Source organism: Seriola aureovittata, chromosome 12 (genome assembly GCF_021018895.1).
Source record: "Seriola aureovittata isolate HTS-2021-v1 ecotype China chromosome 12, ASM2101889v1, whole genome shotgun sequence".
NCBI classification, from domain to species: Eukaryota; Metazoa; Chordata; class Actinopteri; order Carangiformes; family Carangidae; genus Seriola; species Seriola aureovittata.
This window is the reverse complement of record NC_079375.1, coordinates 21,627,019-21,652,847: the sequence shown is the minus strand read 5'-3', so window position 1 is coordinate 21,652,847 and position 25,829 is coordinate 21,627,019. Positions and strand designations below refer to the sequence as shown.

Sequence of the window (25,829 nt, the reverse complement as noted above, 5' to 3'; positions counted from 1 at the left end):
TTGCATTAAACATCACAGTCCTCTACACTGAAGTTACAACAGCACCACACTCTGATGAACACGTTCATCTGTTGATGCGAGACACACCGAGCAAGAGAGAGAAGCTATTGCTAACTGCTAAGCTAAAGTAACTAGCTGATCGGAATAGCATGTAAACAACTGCTGAATTACACTTACTCTGCTCCAGCACTCACTGCTCTCTGCTCTTTTTAGCGACTTTAACTAAACAACGACGAAGGATCCAACAGGGCGACCCAACCTATCCCAGGATTGATTGTGCATCGGTAATGAAAGCAAACAACATTGACAGAGAGCCACTTCTAAATGTAAGTATTGTGTGTCAGCTCAGTTGAACAGCTAACGGTTCAACTGTCAAAGCCAAGGGACAGTAAAACCTCAAGTTTTTGTGGAAAAAAAGTTACTTTATGTCAGAGTTGTTAGGCCACATGAGCCTCGCTCTGCTACGCAATGGTAATGGCGGGAAAAGCTGGTGACGCACAGCGAAAAAACTTCCGTAGACCGAAACGTCCTGAATTGGGACACAGCTAGCTATGTTTGTGTGGTGTGATGACGTCACTCCTTGCAGGTGTGTGTTTAAGGTCCAAACAGAAAGGCAAGCTCCAATGGGAGCTGAGAGGAAAAGTGGGTCAATCGGCTGTTACTTCCCGCGTAACCCCCCCCCCCCAAAAAAAACTCTTATACCCGCTAATTTTGGTGGAAAATGTTGTAAATTTAAATGTACAGCATTAAGTCACAGTGATGAAGAAAACAACGTTAACCGTGTTCAGACAGAGCAGCATTAAACGCTACTAGTAACAGGAACTCCACTAAAAGTCACTTACTACTGTTGCTAACAAGAGATTTTACTGCAGGATACACACAATATACCCACTAAAATAAAACAGGCCACACCACTGCTTCTAAATGTCCTCTCTCTCTCGTACCTCTTTTTATAAAGGGATTTGAGTATCAGGCAGGTAAAGTCCAACTTTTTGTTTTTAGTTAATTGGTTTGGTTTTGGTTTCTCTGTTTTGTATTTTATGTATCATTTATTTACTTTATTTTTTTTATTATTTTTCTTTAGGATGCCTATGATTTGATTTACTTCATTGGTCCTCTGTTGCTTTTGTATTATCTATTTTAACTCATTAGATCATTACTTTTGGTTGCAGTTGAGTCATACAGAGAGGCTTGGATGAAAAAGAACAATAAGTCATCACATTGTTTGAATGGATCATGAAGTGAAAAGGACAAAATAAAAGCTGAGTATGCCGAGTTAAAAGTGATCACAGATCTGGTTTGACTAAAGCCGATGTTTGCGCTCTGTCTTGAAGGTGAAATAAGTAGGACACTCCCTTACTGCAATTATAATCCATTCTAATATTTACTCAGTTAGCTTAGCTTATGAAAACAACAGCCTGTTCTTTTTATACAGTTTAAACAACGAAGGTATAACATGTGAAATAGTCTGATTTAAAAATGGAGGTAGGCTTAAATGTTTGACCGGGCTAGATTCCTCTTGTTTCCAGTCATTATGCTAAGGTATGCTAACATCTCCTGACTGTAGCTTCATATTTAATGCACAAACATGAGAATGATATCAGTGTTCTCATAGGCAAGACAGAGAATAAGCATATTCCCAAAATAATTAACCATTACTTTCAAAGTACCGACAGGCACTAAAAGGTCACAGACAGATGTCACAAGATCATTAAAGCGCCTCGACAAGTGACACAACTTCACTTTCCCTGACTCTTGGAGTCACAGAATCAAAGAAGCCAACATGTGGAACAAATCTCTCCTCACTTTATCTCCTTTAACATTCACTCTGTTGGCCTGTTCCCGTCTTAATGGAACAATGGAGCAGCATTACCAGCGGCTCATCCTTGTGATCCTGTCTCCCTGGGGCCCCGGTCCCCTTCCAGTGTTTTGTAAATGTAGGTCGACTGCACTGTGATTTAGTGGGCCTGTTGTTTATTCGGATGGGGACTTTCGGTTATGATGAATCTTCCACTCAGGCACTTGAGCATGTTTATTGGTGTAACAGACAACAACTGGAGGCACCTTTCTCAAATTCTGTCTTAGCAGCCATGGTATACAGTAAAGGTGCTGCAGCACACCAGTGGGGACTCGAGCTTTTTCATCCACCGCTTATATGCACATTATCAATTTTCGTGTGAAAAAACTTGAACACGTTGCTAAAAAATGTTTGGCTGAGGTGAAAAAGTTGGTTTGTCGCTAAAAAAAACAAAAAACAAACAAAATGCGACAAATTACCAACAACTCTAAAGCTTACCAATTAATGTGTTATATCTCCTGTGTATGTAACCTGAAATCTAAAAGGGAAATTTACAGGGGGTTATGTGTTATGCAACTTATTGGCTTTTAGTTTCCTGGCCAAAAATAGGTGCTTAAAATCAGTAAATTATCCCTTTTACACTTAAGTTTATTTATGCATTAAACTGTTTCCAGTTTTTATACTAAGCTAAGATAACCAGGTCCTGTCTGCGTAGTTACTGTCCAGACGTGAGTGGCATCACTTTCTCTTCTAAGTATATAAAAGCAATTCAAACTATTCCTTTACTTTTTAAATCATCTTTTAGTCATCTCTATAATATTCCTTAATATCCCTGCAGGGACTTGCTGTGATGTTTCTCCTCCTTACTAAAGAATTACCTTTGTTGTTTGGCAGGCTTTCTAAAGCATCATTTGACATCTCTGCAGGATCTATTGCCTCCCATTGTTTGAAATCCTTACTTTGTCAGCTTGTTGTACACAGATCAGTTGTGCAATTTATCAAAATATTTATACAGGCACAGGTTCAAATTGCACAAGGCTTCACTTTTTTTTTCTCTCCAGGAGAGAGAAGTTTCAGAAAGCTTCCTAGGTAAGGTATTCTGATGTTATGCAGAATGTGTGGCTTGTAAACAATGTGTTTTCAGCAGAGGAAATCATTCATTTTACTCAAACTAAACACCCATCTCATCTTTCAAAAGCTGAGAAAGAAAAATTGTCCTGTTGTATCTCAGCCCATATCTCAACTACGATACTAAGCAAAAAGAAATGGCAATAGGCCTGTGATTTTTTTTCTTCTTTGTCAGCACTGTGCAGCCCAGATGCACCACGGTCCTCGTTCCAAATGGATCAACAGACTTCGATAGATTTGTCTCCTTGTCTACATTTCCATCCGCTCGTCCATTTATCCCTCCATTTATTCACCCGTGTGTTGCAGCGTTTTCATCTGAGAAATGACTGAAAGAACAAACAAAAAAAAGAAGTGGGGAAAAAGGGCAGGGTGTTTGGAGCAGACTAGAGTCTTATCCTACTGACACAAAAGCTCACTCTGATCCCTGGAATACAATAGAGCTATAGCCCCCTTGCACCCTTGGGGCAGACAGCAAATAATGCCCATAATGCAGCATGTCTGTGACTGCTGGAATCCCCCATGGCCGTACTTGTCCAGCTTGTAGAGGACTGTGCCAGGGACGTGATGCCAGGCAGCAGGCTATAATGCCAACTTATAGATGCCAAATCCTGGCACAAGCCACACGTTATTCTTATTCCCCCTTTCCAACTTGCCTTATGGACAGTGTGGGATGTGTTTGTGCCCTGATTCGACAGAGAGTGGAAAGCAAAGCACCATTCAGGTCTATATGTACTGTATATACTGTACATACTGTACACACGATCAAACCAGCGTTCACACCGTCTCCTCCATCACACTGGCACTGTGGCATTGTCTGATATTGAGTTATTCAATGCAGCCATGTTTGTCACAACAGTAACGTGGCAGAGTAACTCATGGTGACTTAGATGAAGCAGATACAACAATAACTCCCACAAGTAATTAGTCCCATGATGCAGCTTCCTAAATAAAAGAACAAGGCACAGACGTGCACAGAGACGGCGAGTTCACCGCAACGTTTCCCTCTGCACTCCCCCGAGCTCCCGTCATCTCCTCAAAACAGCTCTGATGAAGGAAAACTGGGAATTTACCCACAGAAAAAAGAAAAGAACAATTACATCTTAGATTCTCCTGAATAATTCATAAGTCGTTGTTTGTGTGGGATGCTGCGTGAACATGTGTGTTTGAAAGAAACCGGGCAATCCCTCAGAAACAACACAACTGTGCTAGATTTGTGGCCTTGAAGTTGAGGGGTGGGAATTTAATAAGACTCATAAACAGCTATGGGTTTGTTCTGCTGGGAGAATGTGAAGCTCCACAACGCCACACTGTGGTGAAAACAAAGAAAACCATACTGACATACTAGGTTTTTCTCTTTTATTTCAAATATACAGGGCTATAGCAGCATTTACATCAACATCAAACATAACATTATACTGGCTTACACTTTGGCAGCAATGACAGCTCACACATAACAGCCAGCCAACATATTCATTCTTTACAATGAAAGCTCACAGATAAGCATTACAGCGTGCAAATACAGTATAGGAAAATATACCTGGAGTTAACTGTGGATCATGTGCAGTGGTGTCAGTGCCTTCAAGCATTAAACATCGTCAGGCGGTGCACTTCTAATCTGTCCCAGCTCTAAACCAAGAGGGGTGTGAGATATAATACTTTCATAGCCTTTCATAATGTGTCTCTGATTCTTCGATGACACAGGAAACCAGGGACTGCGATGTCCCACGGTTGCCCAAGGTTATATTTACTACCTGCCCTTTCTGGCAGGAGGGACCAGTAGTCTCGCCACATTAGGGCGTGTGATGAGTGTCCTGTCCACACGCCCGCACTGGTCTTCAGGCTGTTTATATAACTTATTTATCACAGTACACTGATGTATTCTTGGCTCTTAACTCTGTAAATACTCATGGTGACTGTTGGAATAATAAACCATTTCACCTTTCCCCACACACACACACTTTCTTCTCAATTTAGAAAATACAGAAAAAACGAATAACACCACATCTTCGTCCAAGTTTGTTGACTCATGCACACACAGATTTTTTTCTTTTTTTCAAAAAGGAATGATCAGTGCGATTGTCAGTTGCTATCCGACATTCTCAGGCGTAAACAGCCTGTATAACAAACTAAGGCACTCAATTTGGAGACCACTTTGAGTGTAGAAGACTGAAAACACTTGTGTGTTTTTCTCGTGATATTAGAGCCATTTTTAAAACAAGCTTATGACTGAAATAAACAAGTGTTTGGGGCTGCTGTTGCATCCAACCATTCTCTCCAATTTCTCGGTCAATAAATCAGGTAATATGGATCTGAGGGGCCAATGTCAGATTTAAATGAGTGGTTAAGCCTAAAGTAGCATTTGTATGACTTTAAAACATCAGATGAGTGTATGCTTGTGTCACAGTCCCTTCCACACTTGCCACAGGCTTTAAGAGACCAAACAGGAATCAGGCAAATTCTCATACAGCCCCTAACATAGGTCTACATGAACTTCCTGTCAGTGGTTCCATAAAGAAACCATCCCCATCCAGCCTTCCCTGGTTTTGGTCCTGTCAGCTCGTCTCAGAGCGTGCGCTCATACTTGTCTCGTCTTCACTCTCATCGTTCTGCCAATCACACATCGATCATCTTCAGCTGCTCGTAAGTGAGGAAGAACTGGGCGTGGAGTAAAGGAACATAGAAACAAAGGCAGAAAGAGGAATGAGGCACACTGAGATATTTTGGCTCTTTCTGTACTTGAGCTGAAAGCCTCCCTTTTTGCTGTCTCCTTGTTACCTCAGTCTACCCTGCTAGAACATGTCAATAATCTCATTACATTTTTCAGGCCTGGTTGGAGCATGATGAGTGTGTGTTTTTCCCTCCTCAATCATCTTTAATAAGCTCTTGGCCTTTGCAGAAAGACTCTTATAGAGTTCACTCTCCATTCCCTCCTTTCCTGTCCCTAGCCTTCCCTCTTACCCCCCACCGAGGGGCCCCTTGCATCCTCTCTAACCAGGGGCAGTGGGGTACTGAGGCAGTCGTCTCTCAGTTATATAACAGGGTTAGCTAGCATTAAGCTAAGCTTTCCTCCACTGAAGCATGGCTTGGAATCCTATACGTCACCGAATGCATAACAGAACTTACAACTTTTCCCTGCTGATTTCTCTGCCTCAGAAGATATTACATCACCTAGGATAAATGTAAACAGACTGGTGCACTAATGAGATGGTTCAAGGATACAATGATGTTCCATGGTCCCAGACGCAGCCAGTTGGGAAAGAAACCCTTGTAGAGCGCCATGAAGCCCTCAGAGCGCCACGTCTGAAAAGTAAACAAATGTGTTAAAACGCACTTTATCTTATTATGTCCTGATAATTGCCCAAAAATCCCCTGTGGGTGGGTGGTTCACTGGGTCTGCAGATTCAGTGATGGTGAGGTTTGATCTAGTCATTTAACATTGCTACATGATATTAAATATTCACAGGAAGAAAACAATTAAAACCAGACAGGGCAAATAAAATGAGACCAAAAGACCCAATTTTAGAGATTATCATGACTGACCAACACTTTTGATTTGGTCATCAAAACAGAGGTTAGCGTCAATAGGATTTCTCATATGTCTAGACATCAGTTTAAAAGTCCCATCACAATTTCACATGAGGCTTTTTGTGATATTTAAATCTATGGATCCACAGGAAACATGTAATAACTCTGATCAGATGCCAATTTTCTCCTGTCAGGAGTTTTGACTGACCTGCAGTAAACAGTCCAGTGTTCCCTGGTACAGAGCTCCACCTCTCTGGTTCATCATGCGGGTCCGGACTACGTCCACTGGGTTCGAAGCCAAAGCCCCTGCCAGGCCGCAAGCAAAGCTGGACCTGGAGGCCACAAAGCACAGGTTCTTTTTTGTTCCTTAATTGCTTCTTTGGTGTTAAACACTAATTGCCATGGTTTGTTCTGCTGCCACGATGTAAAACACATTACTAGCTGCAAGTCTGTAACCTAGTACACAACAGTGTATGGGTTGAATAACTATTGTGCATTAGAAATGTTGAAAAGTAGCTCAGTTATAAAGCCAGTGCTATTTTCTCCAAAAAGAAAATATCTCAGAGTACAGATGAATGTCCAAATATCCACACAGAATTTGCTGCTATAAATATACAGACTCACACTGAAGTGAGCTTTTGTTGGCTGAAATGCAAATGTGGCATTACTGCACCCCTCCTCTGCATCCAGAAATACAGCGTATTATGATATGGCTGCTGCTTCCACTGCCGAGTACAGTCTCTATTACAGTACAGCACCTGGCTGTTAATGCGGAATGTGAGCAGCAAAGCAGAAGTGAAAGCAGTTCAAGACTAGGATTTATGATTTCACCGGTAATTTTCAGCAGTGGTAGCAAAAATATGTGTTGGACAAACGAGGGCAGAATTCCTGATTTGTTTACCACATTTCCAATTATAATTTTGTGATTTCAAATGTGCTATTGGCCTTTCAAACAGTGTACATCTGTAGGTTACTTGGCAAACTTACAGGAAGTGTGTGTACACGGTGTCCCCCATGTGACCCGACAGGATCAGATGCTTTTTGGTGATGTCATAGACAGGTAGCTCGACCCCGACCACAATGGCTGCCCGCTGAGCTGTTAGAGAGACACCCTGACACAGAGAGAGGGGGGAGATTGATAGATTAAAGTTCGGTGTCTGTGCTACCTGAGACCCATGGATACTGAGGTTGTTTATCAATATAAATTAATCAATTTTCAGGCTTTCTGTACCTTCCACAGACCCCTTGTCCCCTCCTGTTGGTAGATGTTGATGAAGTTCCCCATCATGCTGCCTTGGATCACATTTCCCTGAGCCTGCATGCGGATCTGGGAGAAAAGACAGAAGTAATGTCCATAAAGTTGAACTTGAGAAAACGAAAACCTGCAGAACCAGTGTGGAATGCTGTAGGTTCACCAAAGCCAAGCACGGGGGTGTATTAGCCGATCTCCCATTGGAATGCAAAGGCAAAAAACTTAGTAAGGGTTTTTGGCAAGCTCAGCATCCTGAAGCATTCTCTCTTTCCTTGCTTTGAAGAATTCTGCAGCTCAATCTTTACTTGTTTTCCTTTATAATGGCTGCTGTTTACAGATCAGCTTTGGTTCACTGTCTGGCTCTTTGCTGACTTGGCGGGCGCAGCTAGAACACACCGTGTTGAAAACGCAATGTTCCAAACCTGCAACCCCATCTATTAGTCTGTTAACTCTTAACACACACTGTAATGCTAACAGGGTGTAGCACACACACATGCACACATTATAATCACAGCCATATCATTTACAGAACACTATGTTAAGCCTTCATGGCTTCAGTCTATAAATAATCTACTAGTAGGGTCTTGATAGGACCAAGATGCCCTTCACTCCACTAGGCATGCCACCAAAGGATCACACCTATAGCCTGGGGCTGTTACAGACTTCCTGAGAAAGAAAATATTAATCACTCAGTACCTAGATACACTTCTACTCCAGACTGCATGGGTAATTATGGCTACATGTATAACAATATGAAAGAAGACTGTTGTGGTTTTCTGCACGCCCTTGTGCGTGTTAAGAAATTGTCAGACCTGCTCTGCAGCTTTACAGTTCAGTTTCATGAGGACAAAAAACACAAGACAATCCTTGTGTGAGCGAAAAAGCTACCTTCAGCACATCAGTAGGGTTGGCGATGGAGGAGGAGATGACACCAGAGAGAACACCACACGCCACATTAGTCAGCAATGTCTCATCTGAAAGTGGAGAAGAGTGGGAAGCAGATTGTAACTGTGAACATGCAGCATTTGATACCATGCAACAGACAGACAGTTTATCTTTACAGTATTTTACAGTGAGCTCTTAGTATGAAAAAAAAATGAGGATACATTTAAATAGGGCATGCACACATCTGTGGCTCCCCTGTGAACTTCGAGAGGAATGTGCATGCGTTGATGGATGGGCGGGACTAGCCCACTGATTTGTGTGTGTATGTGTGTCAGGGACAGAAAAAGAGAAACTGGGACTCACCCTCTGGCCTGTCAACCAGCAGTCGTTTAAAACTCTGGTATGTGCCAATTTTTATGGTCCCATAGGAGGCCTGGCGTAGCATGGCAGGAGCTATTCTGTAAAAATCAAATATATTTTTATTACCCAATAGTACAATATCTCAGTGTGGTTTAAAAATGTTCAAATGCACTTTATGTCCCAGCCAAAAACAAACAAAACAAAGCACATGAGGACAAATAAGACTTTAAGATGGGATGGGAATGGAGAGGGTTGGGGTAGAAGTAGGTGGGACAATAGCTGGAAGTGTACAAAAACAGGAAGTGTAAACATTACAAAAGAAATACAAAGTACAGACATATTATACTTAAATTATACAACTGGTCCAATGCTTCTGCAGTCAGTTCAGAGATTGGAAGCCAAAGATACAGGCACCACAAAACACAGACACGCGCATACCGACCACCGTACTGACCCTGAATACAGTGCCCGGGGCCCCTCCTCTCTTCCTATCCGTGCTATAGCGTGGAGCATGCCTCTGTACCGGATCTCTCGGTATTTGCTGTCGCCCACTTGGCCCTGAACTTGAAGACGCGTCTTGGCTAGGTCGATTGGGAATGTCCCTGCAAACACAAAGCGCAGGATACAACCTCTTAAGACTGTACATCACAACGAGGGATTTAAATCACCAACAGTAGTTCACAAAAGCTCGGCCTTCCTCGCCGCTCCACACATCACTCACCGCACTCCGCCGTCACAGAAGCTAGCCCGCCGAAAACAAAGGGCTTCCAGTTCACGTTAGACATTTTCTCCAGCCGTCTACCGAGTCACACGGCCAAAAGCTTCAGGTGAACCGGCGAGTAGAGGGGCAACCAATATGAAGTCAGCAGCTAATGCTTTAAAGCCGTAGCTACGTTTCAGTCACTGCCGGCGTTTGAGGAGTCCGGTCCCGCGTCCCTCCCCTTGCCTCAGGTCTTGGAAGAAGCTCCGCCCGTCACTCCCTCAACTGGCCACTGTCATCACTCGCCCCGCCCACGTCCTGTTGCTAAGCAACCGAGCCAGACAGTAGAGACGAGCCAAGTGGGCACAAAATAGTCGACAGTGTTACTTTGATTGCATATATCCTCACAAAAAAAAAACCCGATTTAATTGCGTTGGTAGGCAAATTATTTTAATCAAGGATTCACTAACCAGAAAAAAAAATATAAGAAGTGCCGAAACACATGGAAATTAAGACAAACTAATACATAAATGGGATAAACAATCTGAAACTGTGTGCTATTTCCTGTAGGTACTTAGTATGTACTAAGTATGTCACTAGGCTAATTAGAAATGCGTTAGCTGGGTTCTCAATGCATGTTCCATAGGAAATGCCATTTGGAAGTATGTACGCATGTGTTTAATTTTTTAAAGTAATAGGCTTTTCATACCTAAGGTTAGGTATATACATGTCTATAATGGCTGTGACATATTTGGTGTCAACTCCCTCCACTGTTGATATCAATACAAAATCCTACATAGCTTTTATGTAATCATCACAAGGCCATACAGGGCTAACATGAACTTGTATTTATAGTAAATATGAAAGGACCTGAACGTGGTGCATAATATAGACCTGACACCCATGTAAAAGTCTGGAAGAAACTTTTACACTCTCCTCTGCTGCAACATTTGCTGTTATAATATTAAACTTGGCTTTGCCTTGTTGTCACCACCCATCTCTTACTTTGAAATGTTTTGCTGCAATACCTGACTAGCAAAAGTGTTCAGATTTTGAATCAGTAACTATCTGGCACTGTGTTGAAATTATTTTCTCTGTTTAACATAAAGGTGGTTTTATGAAAGTGAGAACTCCTCTTGCCTTCACTTCATGTTTTTTCCATTATATAGAACATAAGCCTAGGGTACGGCTAGTCTCACATTTTCACTAGCTCTCTAGAATAGAAACAACCAGGTTCAGCAGAACACAGAGATGAACCTACAAATATAGGTCATATAGTATAATGTCAGCAGTATAAAATATCACTTATTTCCTTTCCAAGAACTCTGTACTGCCATAGGTTAATGGGATGTCTGATCCTGATGAGAAAGTATAACTTTCCTTTTGATAGGTCAGAGGTCACAGATCATCTGGAGTTCAAATGTGTTTCAGTCTATAAATAATGGTGAAAGGCTGGCATGTGGTCATATCATTGTAAATACATAACCATGTTGGTCTCCACCTGTTAATTACACAACAGTCAACTGACATTAAGTTATTGTCAGGGACCAAGCAATGAGAACTCAGTATTTGTGGGTTTTTTATTTGCTCAATAGATAAAGCAAGAATATATAATAACCAGCCCTGTAAAAGAGGTCAACAAAACATAACTATTCTCAAGATAACAACTAAACAAGGTGTTAACTGAACAAACTGACCCAACACAATGACACGTGAGGGAACATTCTGTACGGAAAAATCAACCAAACCCAAAATCTCCCCCATGAAATGTCAGCACATGGTTCGGCCCAATGAGCTGGATCAAGGATTAAGAGTCCTGGGCCTTCAGCCACGCCTTTTGCTCTATCAGGAAAGGGCCTCCCCCAACAACCACTGTAACTCAAAGACAAAGAAACAATTGATTAATATAACAGAGGATTGCCCATGTAAACCTACAGTGTTAAAATATGAGCACTCCATATAAAACAATGTAAGGTTAAAAGTAAATTTAGGTGTGGTTTACTGCAAATGAAAATAACCTGTGTTGGTAACAAACTAATGAGGTGAAGATTGGAGTAATTCAGTATTACCCTGTGCGACTGTCTGTGGCTATCGCATTTATCAAGCTTATTTTGTGGATTTAGCAAAATGCAAAACAAAAGTGTAGGATCATCACTGATTACAAACATTGTATTAACATTTTAAAATATGGCCAAATGCAAATATGTGAAAGTCCAAAAAGTTACATTTGTATTAAAAATCAATCTTTGTAAACCTAATGTAAAACTTATTTAGAAACAGTACTTTGGTCTTATTATTTAATTATATTTAATATTGATTTAATGTTGTAAAACACACAAATCTACACAGCTATTTTGCACATGCCAAATAGTTTTAGTGAATTCATTTCATTGTTGGAAAGCTCCTACTCACAGGATATGATGAACATCTCTGGTGCTAATTAGAAGGGTTGTCGATAAAACACCAGATCAATTTAGCCATCAGTAACCTCAGTTGTGTTCCTGGATTTAAGAGTATTATGCAGTGCTGTTATAAAAACATCTCCAAATCAAATAGTTGGCTACTGAACTCCAGTAATCACTACAGGGTTATCTATGGAGGTAATTTAGGGCCAGAATGTTTTAAAGCAATAAATAACAAAATGTGAATGTAAAACGAAATAAATAAGAAAATCTAACTGTAAACATAGAACAAGAACACCGAACTGAGAATGAAGAGTGAAAAAAGTTGATTTCAATGGTCTTGTTACCCCTTTAGATTTCATGTTTTGCTTAGTTTTTTTTTTTTGGTTTGCTTTTTGTTACGGATATTTTCTCATTTGCATTTTTTGTCTCATTGTTGGTTCTCTTGTTTACAGAGTTGGTAGCAGCTAATGCTACCTCTTAATGTCCAAAGTGTAGTAGCTAACGTTGGCCTTAAAAGGCCACTCCGTTAGAGCTTTAGTGAGCAGCTAATGTTACTGGTAGTGATGTTACGTGAGACATCGAGGCCTCGAAGAGTGTTTCGAGTACAGCTCCGCTTTTCTGTTGAAGTGCGTACCGATGCCTGTATCATTTTAGATGTATGAGCTGACTGATGACGTGAAGTCTCGCTTCTTGTCTGTACCACGTGACTGGTTTTGGTGGTGGTTTGAAGTATGGAGTGACCGCGACATGAGACCTCTGAGACAAATGTTATTTAATAGTTTTAGGTTGACGCTGATTGACATTGACTGGTTGTATTTGCAATGCACCCACCAAGGAAAACTAAGACTTACTCAGTTTGACCACACTTTGATCTTATTTCTTCCAATAAAGTATGAGCATAATAGTGTAAATTTATTATAAAAGCTTTATATTTATTGAAAGATATTTTTTCAAGCACATACAAACAACACACAAATAAAGATACAATCCTGGTTTCCCGTATACTGATAACTTTGTAATATACAAACATTTGCATTTGCCTATTTTACATTGTGGCCAGTAGATGTCGCTCTGTTAACATGAAGCATCAAGAAATAAACCTTTTCTCAAACCACTTTGCTGGAATAGTTCAGTGCTTCATGAAGCCTCATCTCACCATCACTAGTTACTGTTTAATGCAGCTTAATGCTACTCTTTGTCCAAGAGTTAGTAGCCAAAGCTAGCCTTGTAACACTGAGAGGTTACAAGGAGCTAATGCTATCTTTGTAATTGTAAGACCCAACTTAATGCAATTTCATTAATCTTTGTTGATCATTCTGATGTTCAACTATTGTTCAATGTATAAACAAATGCTGCTGAACTAATGTTCAAAAATACAAATAACCAATTAGTAAACCATTAAATAGTGAGGGTTAGGGTTGAATTGTCAAATCTCAAATAATGACCTGTTTAAATGTTAAATTCTCTGTGAACTCTTTGTGGGCAGACTATCCAAATTAACTGTTACAAACTTATTGTATAAATCCGAAAACTCACAGACTAGTGAATAAAACGTGTGATTCATCGTTAAAGTTTATGTGTGTAAAAAACCACAGTTCACATACTGTTTCTGAAGTATGTATTTGGACCACAGGTCTAAAGAACATATGTGAACATGGTGAGTGTGAACCTGTAATTGGATCTAAAAACCATTAAAAAAAAAGAAACTTGAAATTCTAAAATAAATGGGTAATCACTTAGTTTAGATCAGTTAGACTCAGTTCTGCTGTAGTTTTATCCCATTGCCACTAGAGGTCAGAACAACACCACTGTAATTTTCAGGACAATTATTGAATGCACTAACGGTCTCTTGTGATGGTGACCCAACCATTTATGTGTTACATATAGACCGATCAATCCCTGCTTAATGAGTGGGCACGGACAGCAGGAAGTCTTTATCTATCTGTAAAGCTAATTAGGGACAGACATATGTTTGAATGTCAATGAGAACATGTACAACAGATAGTGACCAACAACATAGGGGTAGTCTACATAGGATTTGTATGGGTGACATGGTTCTCTGAATGTAAGTTGCTCTGCTTGTCAAAACAGAGATTTCCACAGGAAGAATATGTTGCTTGTGTAAATACCTTATCTGTTTTCTATCAAATTTGTCCTTCTGGTCTCAGCTCCTGTGAAGCAGTGGGTCTATTCTCCTGACTGCAAGACATTCATCTAGAGCATATTTATTATGATCATATGCTAGTTGCATTGTTTGATTAATGGGTTGGCTATGGGTCAGTGACCTCAGTATGTCCATCAGTACATTATTAACGACCAAGGAGAAAGAGAGGGTGTGTGTATTACTGTGCACGTTTTTGTGCATGCATGTGAGTGTGTGTTGCATGTGCACAGACAAATGCTACACACGACATCGACAAACGGAAATAAATGGATGGAAATATTGCAGTTTTATCTGAAACCAATAAGCAGGAGGAAGTGTGGTGCACCTGGAAATGGCCACATTTAATGTGGTGATTTGTCAAAGGGACCCTGAGAACAAACCTGGGATAGAAGAGGAGGGGATATATCTGTGTTTGGTGGCGTACAAAATGAGCAAGGAGAATACAGTTGTGCTATTTAGGACACTGAGAATACATAAGAATACACACATGACTTGTATGTACAGTCACTGTTGCAATGTATAGGTCTAGAAACAAGGACATGATCTTCAGTTTTAGACGTGTGGAAAAAGCTGTGATGCTTACTAAAATGAGGCACAAATTTGAATTTCATGTGTTCACGACATCATACACACATGTAAAAACACACCCACACAGTTTGTTATGCAGCACTAATCGTTTCATCCTTTGGCAGAAAGTGCATTGTGATGTTATTGTGTCAGCTAAATAGGAGGCGCATGTTTTGTGCTTACAATGAGTGACTGCAGGAACATCGTACTAATGTCACTGAGCATTACTTGACTGGTGTTTTACACCAGGAAATCTCTGGGTAGAAAAGTGTGTGTGTGTTTTACGGTAAAATTTGACAGTAAGTTAAGGTGACCAGTGGTCACAAGACAACATAGTACAATGTGTGACCCAGGATGTATGTGGACTCAGTGAGAAAGTGTGCTGTTACGTAACACTGCGGTAACTGTGAAACACCCCTGTAGCCAACACACACATGCAAAACATGAACTATATGTCCTACTTAACAGTAATAGTTGTGGACACTTTGCTTTCTTGCCAAGAGTCAGATGAGAACCACTCTCATGTCTGTGCTACATAGGACCCTACAGCTAGCAGTTAGCTCATTTAGCTTATTTTGTACATATTAAACACTAGAGATACATTACTATGTTAATTAATGAGATTTAAACATGCTGCTTGGAAGATACTGTTACTTATGGACAGAGCCGTTTCTCCCTGCCTCTAGTCTTTATGTTAAGATGAGCCGACCGCCTCCTTGCCGCAGCTTCATATTTATCACACGGTTTGAGATAGGTATGTTATTGAACTCTCAGCTAGAAAGTGAATATGTGAATTTCCCAAAACGTCACACTATTCCTTTAATCTCCTAAAACGGGAATATGCCGATGGTGTGACGCATATGAAAGTCAGGAGGGGGGTGTTACGGCACAAGCTGCTTTTTCATACCGAAGGATTTAAACACCCACACATGTACATACTTAGAAAACCACGTTCGCTCCTGTTTCTTTCCCCGTTTTTCCTCTGGAAATTACATACACAATGACTCAGAACTGGAAATCCTAATTGCACCCAGTTATTGTTGATACACTGTAAAGAGATTATATGACTAAACCAGGCTTCCCACCAATCAATATGGTTACAGATTTTTTTTATGACAAATTTTTCAATTCTAGTTTCAATGAGTGTGACATTTCTTAAGTACAGCATTGAATTGAACCCATCAAGATTATGATAATTATGTTTGCTTAATTAAAATAATTGTTTGCAGAGGATAATAAATGCAAGGTACACTGATGAACACTGCTTCTCTTACACACACAAACACACACACACACACACACACACACACACACACACACACACACACACACACACACACACACATACACACACTGTGTTTTGGTCCCGTTCTTTGTGGTGAAGTATTTTTACCCCATCCTCAGGGCAGCACTGAACTTAATGGGAAGCGAAGGCTTGTCCACTATAGTTAGAGTGTGTGTGTGTGTGTGTGTGTGTGTGTGTGTGTGTGTGTCTGTGTGTGTGTGTGTGTGTGTGTGTGTGTCCTACTTGTTTACCATGCCCTGGCCCTCTCACTCTGCTCCTCACACCCTCCAGCTCTGAGAACATGGTCTCATCGCTGTGATGATGAATGTGACATGCTGCCTTCTGATTGGCTGGACGTGAGCTGTGGCCTACCCGCTCCTCCAATCTGCATCCAGACTGAATGTGAGAGGTGAGCCTCAGCTACACAAAACACTCACATCACAGTGACGCAAAAATAACAGTGTTTTTCCAGACCTATATTTTTGTATCGTCACATTTCTTTTCCCATCCACGGTTTGATTTGTATTTTGACACCATATAAGGAATTTAGACGTCATCGCAAATCCCCTTGAATCACTGATACTCCACCTGCTAATGCTTCCTGCTGTCAAAGTACTTGTGTGCATTAATATTCCACCCTTATAAGTTACAGCACCTGAACACCTGCAGCAGTATGCTTTGTGTGATTATCTTAGGTTGAGATTTCTGGTTGTCCACTCAGCATCCACCCTCCTCAGGGTTACTGCCCTGTCAGCAGGATTCCTTTATCAAGGCCTCCAAACAGCTTAAGGTGGAAGTTGCTCAGAGATAGAAAATTCTCTTAAAATGGTCAAATTGGAGAAACTGAAAGAAACTCGAATGAAAGCTTAACTTTGCCAAGGCCTTTAAGGTTGACCTCAACCCTCAGCTAATGATTTGTAAGAACGGCTGACTCCTGTGCTCACAGTGACGTCAGCAGTTTCAGTCTGAGGACTGGATAAGAAATATGGAAAAACGACTGGACTACACGTCCTCAAAAAGCTCTGCACATCAGACAGTAAGAAAACATACTGTTCAGACACAGGTTTATAAGTAGACAATAATCACTACAAAGTTCTTGCACACCAGAACATCTTATAGACGGAAACTGTGACCGTGAAAGAACCAAAAACATCCTGCCATAAATTAATATAATCGAATGTAATCTGATGAAGGCCGGAGGACTGAAACATCATGAATAAAAGGAGAACAAGTAATTGACTGTTTGAAGAATTATCAGTGAAAAACAGATGATGTGATACAGGTGTCATGATCTCCCTCCATTAAAAAATCCATCCTTTTTTATCATTACTTGTCTTGGATGTGTGTGTGATGCATGTGCAGAGACTCCACGAGGCTGCTATGAGTCAAACACATACAGTAGGTGGTTCAGCTCCACAAATACTGAAAGAAAACATCCCTTCAACAACCATGTTTGTGTTTTCCAGCAATCTCTATTCCTTCCTTAAACGCCCTGTGTGATTCTCATCCTCACATGTTTTACATTCATTCATTCTTTTGAAAACAATCAGTTTTATACTTTTTAAATTCACATTTTTATAATAAATAATTAGATTTTATGCTCTACATCCCTCTTAAAGGGCAATACTAGTTTTGAAAGCAGCTGGAAATTATAATCGACCTCATAGAAAACATTTAATTTTTCTAGGAGCTGAATTCTGAACAGTCGAAAAAGGCCTCAAGGCACAAGAGACATTTTTAAATATTCTGTGGATTGACTCGGCTGTGTTACACGTAGGAAACAATAAACCTCACATGAACAACATAGGCTCTGATTGATTACATTTATTTATATATATTTATTTGCAGAGATTTTTTTTGTTTGGACATTTTTGCAGAAATATATGACGGCAAGACAAAGGGGAGAAACTGTGGTTTTAACATTTTGTTGCCTCTCAGATGTGAACACACAGAGACAGATTTTCTTAGTGTGTTTTTAATGAAAAGTCAATGGCAGCTGTTTTGTTTCAGGGTGACTGAGAATTCAGCTGGATTTTTTTAGACAAAACCAACATCATCCTCCTTAGACAGATGTAGTGAAAGTATTACATCAGCTAATTGGTGCAATCCTTGTTTTCAATTAAGTGTGTGTTTGATTATTGATCGTGAATTAATGTGTGAATGTGTGTTTGCATTGTGGACCGTTAGATGTAGATGTTTCTCGTCTATAGAGGTGTATGACAAAGAGGAAAATTGGGGAGGGTCCAGAGTCATCTCGAGTGCAGAAGGCCCATAATTCCTAGCGACGCCCTTGGGTACATTAATAATAATCTCTAACCGTCCTTTGCCCAGTTTAGGTCTGTATTTAGAGCCATTAACCCAGCGTATGTATCCTCTTCTCCCACACTCCTTCACTCTGCTTCCTAATAGCCTGGATTAGCCACTGCTTTAATAGACTCATCCATCTCCTCTGTTTATTCACTAGTTTCCCTCTCTCTCTCTCTCTCTCTCTCACACACACACTGTCTCTCCATCTCCTTCTCCCTCCATCTCTCTCTGCTCATGGGCAATTACACAAACAAATGCAGTTTGTTTTCCACTCGGCAAATGAATGGATTTATCAGGCCATTACATTTTTAGTTTAAGGTCAGTTGTTGTATTATCACTGAGAAAAGGTGAAGTCACAGTGTCACTCCTTCAATTTGCACAGTACATTAGCCATGCAGATTTATGTAAATTCCTGCCACAGAGTTTGGCTCCTGATTGGCTGGAGCTTCACGCCCCTGCAAAGGAGACGCGGAGCTTAAATCCAAATTTACGCAGCTTGACAGGAAGCGAAAGGGGAGGCAGAGAGGAACAGCTTTGTGTCAGCTGACGTCGCTGGGGTGGCAATCGTCAGACATACGTAAGACACCCACGCACAGTTCAGACAAACACATGTATGGGCGGCACAAGCTTTGAGGCCTTGTTGTGATTTCTGAAGGACAAATCAAGGACAACACCAGAGCTTCCTGATTTTTTTTTGATTTTTTTATTCCACATAAAACATGTCAAATGTTAAATTCTAGATGTAAAGATTTATCCAAAGTCTAAAAGGGTCACCCAGATTGAAATCCAACGTTTCTGTTCATTCTTCATTCGTGTAGATTAAACCCGTCACGAGTCGTTCAAAATAAGAACCATGCCTTTGGAAGAAGTGTTTTCTAAACTCAGGTCACAGTAGATCGGCAACGTAGCTCCTCAGTAAACTGTAGGATGCAGCAGTGTGTGGTTGTGTGTGTGTCTACATGGTGTTTATTGATTAGCTGCCATTTCCCTAAACCAGCCTGAGAGGAGGCCTGAAGTAAGGATCACACACACACACACACACACACACACACACGGGTTTGAAACAACATGTCTGACCTAGTGTTACTGTAGGCGATGACGGGGGCGCCACTCACGTTCACACGTCAACTTTCAACTGTCACCGCCCCATTGTTTCCCTCCCTCCCTCCCTCCCTCCTCCCCCACGTGCCTGACCCCTCACTCCACATCTCCTTCCGTCGTGTTTTCCTTTCGCTTGATTCCCTGAGGGGAGGAAAATTCCTCTTATCAGCCCCAACCAGATGCAGCTGTGTGTGTGTGTGTGTGTGTGTGTGTGTGTGTGTGTTGTGTGTGTGTGTGTGTGTGTGAAGGATAATCCCTTGCCTTGCTTTTATTGGCTCAGCACTAACCCGTTTTTGGTGAAGCTGATGACTTGGGGTTTATTTTAGAAATAGCAGTGTTTCATTAAGCATTTTAAAGGTTGTGTCTTTTAAATGGCGCAGCAGTAATTACAACATGAAACATCTGAGAGTGGCATTTCAGAAAATTTATTATAAACTGTTAACTCCTGCTTAATCAGATTGTATTTGCATCCGCTGACTGTATTAGAGCATCAGTCTGAGTGTGTGTGTGTGTGTGTGTATTGTATTAGTATAGTGACTTACTGAGCTTGTCTAAGAACATTAGTGTCAGTTCAGCTCATTCTGTTTTTTACCAGCCTGCTCCTCCAGAGAATCTGCTTTCCTCATCCATATTGGTGATACCCTCCATGGCTATGGGTGTGTGTGTGTGTGTGTGTGTGTGTGTGTGTGTGTGTGTGTGTGTGTGTGTGTGTGTCCATTTCCATTAAGCAAAATCATTGCAGTCCACCTGCACGTGAACATGAACACCCTTCACCTCATTATGGGTGATGATTTTACATGACCAATCACTGCTGTCATCAACATCAGAAGTTGTCATCCATTGGCTGCAGACTTAGAGCTGGTTTGTGACTCACGCCTCCACTCAGCACCTCAGCCATGATCACATGACGACTGTGTGTGTCTGTGTGCAACCCTATTGCCAAAATTGAGAAAAACGAAAAACTCTCTCCGCTGTAGTTGCCATAGTAACCAGCGATTCGCTGCATCTGGAAAATTATAGGGTTGTATTGAAGGGCGAGAGGGTGTGTGTGTATGTGTGTGTGTAAAGTGTGTGTAAAGTGTGTGTGTGTGTGTGTGATTGTAGGAGAGTGTGAACCCCTCCTGCATACAAAACCACATGTTCAGGTGGAAACGAAGAGGAAAAATGGATGATCAATTATCATTTTTGCAGCCAATCAATATCAGATAAGGCAGTACTTACTCTCACACTAACACACACAAAACACAAAGACACACATAGTCTGGGTCATTAATACCAGTTATTATACTGTAAAACGCAGAGTGGGATGAGATGCTGTCCTCCCAGAGGGCAGCGCTCCACTGATGCTTTATGACAGAGAGAGAGATGATGTCTCCATTGACCTTGCAATAACCTCGTGTCACCTCTTCATCAGTGACGAAGGGCGTACAGGTATGAAGAGAGAACAGACGGGTTCAGATGATACATTTCTCACGCAGCGACGTTACAAACACCCTCCTCCTTGCTCTTATATAAACACAGTAAAAGAAGGTCAAGAGGAAACAGTTGTTCCCTTCCAGTGATTTTATGCAGCGCCGGCTGATGGACTCAAACATAATCATAATACACCAGGATACATCTGTCAATACACACACTCTGAAGGTGAATAGGTGCATTTGATATTTTTATGATTTTTAGAAATGAGCTCAACCAGACTTATTGTGCACCTGTTAAACTAGGTCAACTTATACTATTATTTAGCACTAAGTTATACTTTTCCAGTTATATCCCACTCCTTTTTGAATCCTATTTCATTGTAGTTTGTTTTATTCTGTTCATATTTTGTATTTTTTATGATTGATTTTATTTAATCTGGTGCTGAAATTTTTTTAATCTTGATTTGCATGTAAAGCACTAACTTTGTTTTGAAGTTTGCGATGTAAATAGAAATTTCAATAATAAAAATCAATAATTTTTATTGACAAATTGAGTTTGGTGATGCCCAGCACTGCTCCACCCATCACCATTGTGAAGTTAAAAGTAAAGTATTTTGCATTAGAAGTCACATTGGTGCCTGGACTAATTTTTGGAGCTCAACAGGCTGCTAACATTAGCATCCAATGTGAGTTGTGTTTCAGGCTCCATGGAGCTGCAAGTGTAGAGTTACAGGGAGTTAATACTCTGAGTTGGTCACTACTACAGACTCCCTTCACATACTGTTCAAATATAAATATTGATTAGTGCAGCTTTGTTATTTCCACCATTATAGAAACACAATTAAATGCAAAGCGACACCTACAGAATGACTGATGTGAAATCCTTAACGAGCCATTCACACATACGGATTCAAAAAGGCTGGAACAGTGAAAGCTGCTTTTTTTTTTTTATCATGAATGAGATTTGGCTTTACATCCCTGTACCCCCACACCTTTTTACAACACAGTTGACAAAAGGTGTTTGTGTTATATACCCGGAGCAGGGCAACGATCACCTTTTACCTGGGACAAACAGGATCAACTTTGCATTGTGTGGCTGCAAGCATTGCTCTATAAATCACATGGGTAAATGGTCTGTGTTTAAGGTTTAACCACTCCCTATTAGAGAGAGTCATGTATGGCTGTCAGCACGCTGTTTATTGGGAACATTAAGCTATTCATAAAAACTCATACAGTGTGAGTCAGGTGTGCTTTCCTTTCTTTTCACCTGACAGCATCTACAACTGAACCAGACTTTGACATCTTTATTTTTTACTGTATTTTATTAACTGAGGGAAGGAGGAGAAAATGGGAGCAGTCTATGGAGAGACGAGGAGGAGGAGGAAGAGGAGGAGAAAGAAAAGGGAAAATGGAGGAGAGAAATGAGAAGTAAAGGGAGATGTGAGATGGACAGCAGATAGAAGAAAGATTGAGAAGGAGGAGGAAAACGGAGGAAGAGGAAGGTGAATGATAGATGTGTGTGTGTTTGTTTCTCTGTGCGAGAGAGGAGAGAGGTACACAGAGAGAGAGAGAGGTGTGTGAGGGCACCATTAAAGCCTTGTACTATAAATCTCTGACAGTGCGTGTGTGTGTGGAGATAACAGAGGGATGTCTCTCTCCATTCTGGCTCTGTCAGAATGATGTATGCGTCCCTTTCTTCCTCCCTGTGAAATATTAGAAAGAGGCCCTGTGTGTGTGTGATCTCCGCCAGCATGTGGCTAACATGTTTGGTAATTCCTCACCTCTTATCAGTGCTCACATGAGGTATTGTGGGTGGGAGACTTGTGGCCACCTGGGAAAAGAGGTAAAAATGACCCAGAAAGACACACACACACACAGACGACCAGTAAACCTGCAGAAATGAAAGAAAGTCAGAGACGAGGCAGAAACGGGCAACAGCTGACAGTGACAGCTTTCTTGATCGAGGGCTACGTGCTTGACAGGTGTGATTGATCACATAATGCCAAACACATTTCGGCGCTCTGCTCCTCATTTAGCTGACAGCATTTTCTTTATGGCACCTTGTGTTATGGTATCATAATCATGCCAGTGCCACTGAAGCGCCCGAGGAATAAATCTTTATAATCCCCCCCCCCCCATCCACCACATGATGCACCAGGAGATGCAGCTGAGCGGCTGCTGCGGCTGCTCAGGCCTCTCTCCTTCGTGCTGTTTCAAATGGCTGCATCGGCTGTCACTCAAATTCCCTCATCATTCAACTGCGTCACAGACAGAGTGAGGGTCAGACAGAGAGATATAGAGGAGGAGGAGGAGGATGAAGAGGAGGAGAGAAATGAAGGAGGAAGTGTTCCTCCTAAGGTGAAACCGCACCATCTCTCCTGACAACCTAGGGGACTGGTGAGTGATGGCATGCTGACGGCAAATGTAAACATGCTACAGCACCTGAACATGTTTTGACTCCTAAGCATTTTTCTTTAAAGCTGCACTAATTAATATTTTTATAGTTGAGATGACTTTGTGTAATGAGAAAGGATCTGTTTCTCTTTCATCACCAACCCACAGAGAGTTATCACCCAACGTTTTAGCCTCTTTTAGCCTCTGCTTTGGTTTTCTGTCCCTCATCAGACAAGTTAAACCTGGTGGTTTTAGCCAAATCGACTGTACCTACCAGTCTGGCATCAAACAATGATAACATTAGCAACTAGCTGGTGAATATAGTGGAGCATCTTGCAAAAAATATAAAAAATCTAATCTGCTTCATTGGGACTGGTTCAATCAGTTATGATTCAAAGTCATCTCTGATTGATAGATAGATAGATAGATAGATACTTTATTTATCCCCTAGGGGAAATTCATGAAACATAAACAAAAAAAAACACATCAGCTGTAAATATTTAACACATCTTGAAAATCTTTAACTGTTTAAGCCTGTTCAGCCTGCGCCAGTATGTGATGTATAAGTGTACTGCAGCGTCTGTCAGCACACTGTGACATCACAGGTGGGTGTGGCTACAGGTGCATAAGACCACACAAATACTACAACCATATAGGTAGTTTTTTTCAAGTCTCTGATATTACCCATTGGGGTGTCTCCTGAAATAGCGCCCCTATGGCAGGAGGCGTACTGGACCTTGGTTGTCATGGTAACAATAATAAACTGACTGTACTATAATAATGGTCGTGGCTTGGTTAGGTGTAGGCACAAAAACTACTTGGTTAGGTTTAGGAAAAGATCGTGATTTGGGTTAAAATAAGCATGCTACTTCCTCAAAATTAGACGATCTTTGTTGTCATGGTAACAATAATAACAACACGTTTATCTTTGTCGAACCGCTCACCTGTATCATAGTCCTGTGTTCTGTTGACCCATCCATCCACCCCGACCTCCTCCAAACGCAGACTTTTTACTACGTCACCGCACTTCTCGCTCTGGTCCTGTCATAATTACTTTGGCCACTAGATGTCGCCTAGCAACAAAACGTAACTATGGGTCATAGTAACCCGCTGCACCATCTGACCTATGGGCTTGTTGTTTTTACAGGACAGTCTCCACTAATACTACAGTACAGAAGCCTCTCAATGTGAAATACCCAGTACGGTTCCAAGTTTGGCAGATAATATATGTTCATGCAGGATCACATCGCTTTTACTAAGAAGTTTAAAAAAATAAATAAATCAGGACCTTTAAGTGCATGAGAGAGAGTCATAGAAGAACAGAGGGAGGGAGCAGGAGTGAGAGAGAAGAAATGTCTTCTTTCACACAAACCCTTATGCATCTTCACCCTTCAACCAAATTTTGCCACATCTAAATGGCTCCCTCGTACTTTTGAATGATGTCAATATGTGTGTCTTTTTTAGTTGTTAATAACTTGTTGGACACATTTTCTGTTTTTTGCGTAATCGTCGTTACAGATACATTGATCAATTTCATTTCCTAATAGCAAGACAATTATTGAACTTTCTTTCTGATCACTGGACCTCCTTCGAAGCTGATTCTTTGGTCGGATGAGCTCATATTGAGGGTTCCTCTTGAACGTACACATCACTAGGCTCATAGAAAAATACCTTCCGCTTTGGATGGACGGCCAGCAGAAACGACAGAGGCAGAAAATGAAGCGAGGAAAAGACCGGATAGGCAAAAGTGAGAGGCAGATGGATGGAACGGAAGGAAGAGGTGGAATGAAAAACCCCTTGAAATGGGTGATGAGTTAGTGAGAGACAGAGATGGAGTGAGGAAAGAAAATGAAGAAATACAGAGTTGATGAGTGAGGAAATGATGAATGGGCTGAAAGAGAGACAGATGGTGCGGCTCCATCACAGAGTTTTGTGGCAGAAAAATGGGGAGAGTAAGTAAAAGAGAGACTATGAAGCTAAAAGGATGATAATTATGATGACGACGATGACATAGAGACACACACACACACACACACACTGAATAAAGTGCCCAGAGGTTGGAGTCATCCTCTTAAATAGATTTCACATTAGAAATACAGCATTTGTAATAATATAAATATTAGCAGTAAAACCCTTTGGCTCATGTTACGAGAACTCAAACAAGAGAGAGATTTAATAGAGCAAATGCAATAAACCCATGTGTCACTTCAGCATGTGTTTCTGTACACTTGTGAGTGTGTGTGTGTGTGAGTGTGTGTGTGTGTGTGTGTGTGTGTGTGTGTGTGTGTGTGTGTGTGTGTGTGTGTGTGTGTGTGTGTGTGTGTGTGTGTGTGTGTACCTACACAATAATTATGAGAGGTAAAATGAAGGAAGGAAAGAAGACTGAGAGGTTAAGACTGTTTCCTGGACGCCTAAATGGAGGAAATGAACTGATAATGTGAATCAAATTCGTGAATGTGAGAAATCTAAAGACCCTTTGAATGATTTTCTGCAGAAGCTGCAGTTTCAGTTATTTAGTTATTTGAAATAAGACACTCAGTGGC

The 25,829-nt window shown here is 41.0% G+C and overlaps 2 protein-coding genes across 3 annotated transcripts in view; one reads left to right on the top strand and one right to left on the bottom strand.

Moving 5' to 3' along the window:
* The window catches only part of LOC130178541 (glutamate decarboxylase 1-like), a 52,111-nt gene continuing 26,282 nt past the window's right edge, over positions 1 to 25,829 (top strand). Inside the window, exons 1-2 of one of the 2 annotated variants that reach the window (XM_056390877.1) lie at positions 1 to 127; positions 214 to 326. In XM_056390877.1, the coding sequence (XP_056246852.1) occupies positions 325 to 326 (2 nt within the window). In that variant the 5' untranslated portion in view covers positions 1 to 127; positions 214 to 324. Of the gene's footprint in view, positions 128 to 213; positions 327 to 6,685; positions 6,804 to 16,360; positions 16,479 to 25,829 lie in introns of those variants that run through there. The other variant, XM_056390875.1, reaches the window with a different exon arrangement.
* Positions 4,269 to 10,698, bottom strand: LOC130178542 (kidney mitochondrial carrier protein 1). The gene is made up of 9 exons (XM_056390880.1): positions 9,670 to 10,698; positions 9,403 to 9,550; positions 8,952 to 9,046; positions 8,592 to 8,677; positions 7,683 to 7,778; positions 7,439 to 7,563; positions 6,660 to 6,783; positions 6,146 to 6,226; positions 4,269 to 5,581 (listed from the first exon to the last, which is right to left on the bottom strand). Exons 1-9 carry the CDS (start codon positions 9,731 to 9,733, stop codon positions 5,540 to 5,542), a joined length of 861 nt encoding a protein of 286 aa, XP_056246855.1. The 5' UTR covers positions 9,734 to 10,698; the 3' UTR covers positions 4,269 to 5,539.

Excerpts from the sequence above, each read along its gene's own strand:
- LOC130178542 (XM_056390880.1), bottom strand. The coding sequence starts at position 9,733 with ATGTCTAACGTGAACTGGAAGCCCTTTGTTTTCGGCGGGCTAGCTTCT. Across the intron at positions 7,779-8,591 it reads ACCCTACTGATGTGCTGAAG|ATCCGCATGCAGGCTCAGGG; the intron begins GTAGCTTTTTCG and ends CTTTTCTCCCAG. Across the intron at positions 5,582-6,145 it reads TGGGACCATGGAACATCATT|TTCTTCCTCACTTACGAGCA; the intron begins GTATCCTTGAAC and ends CTCCACGCCCAG.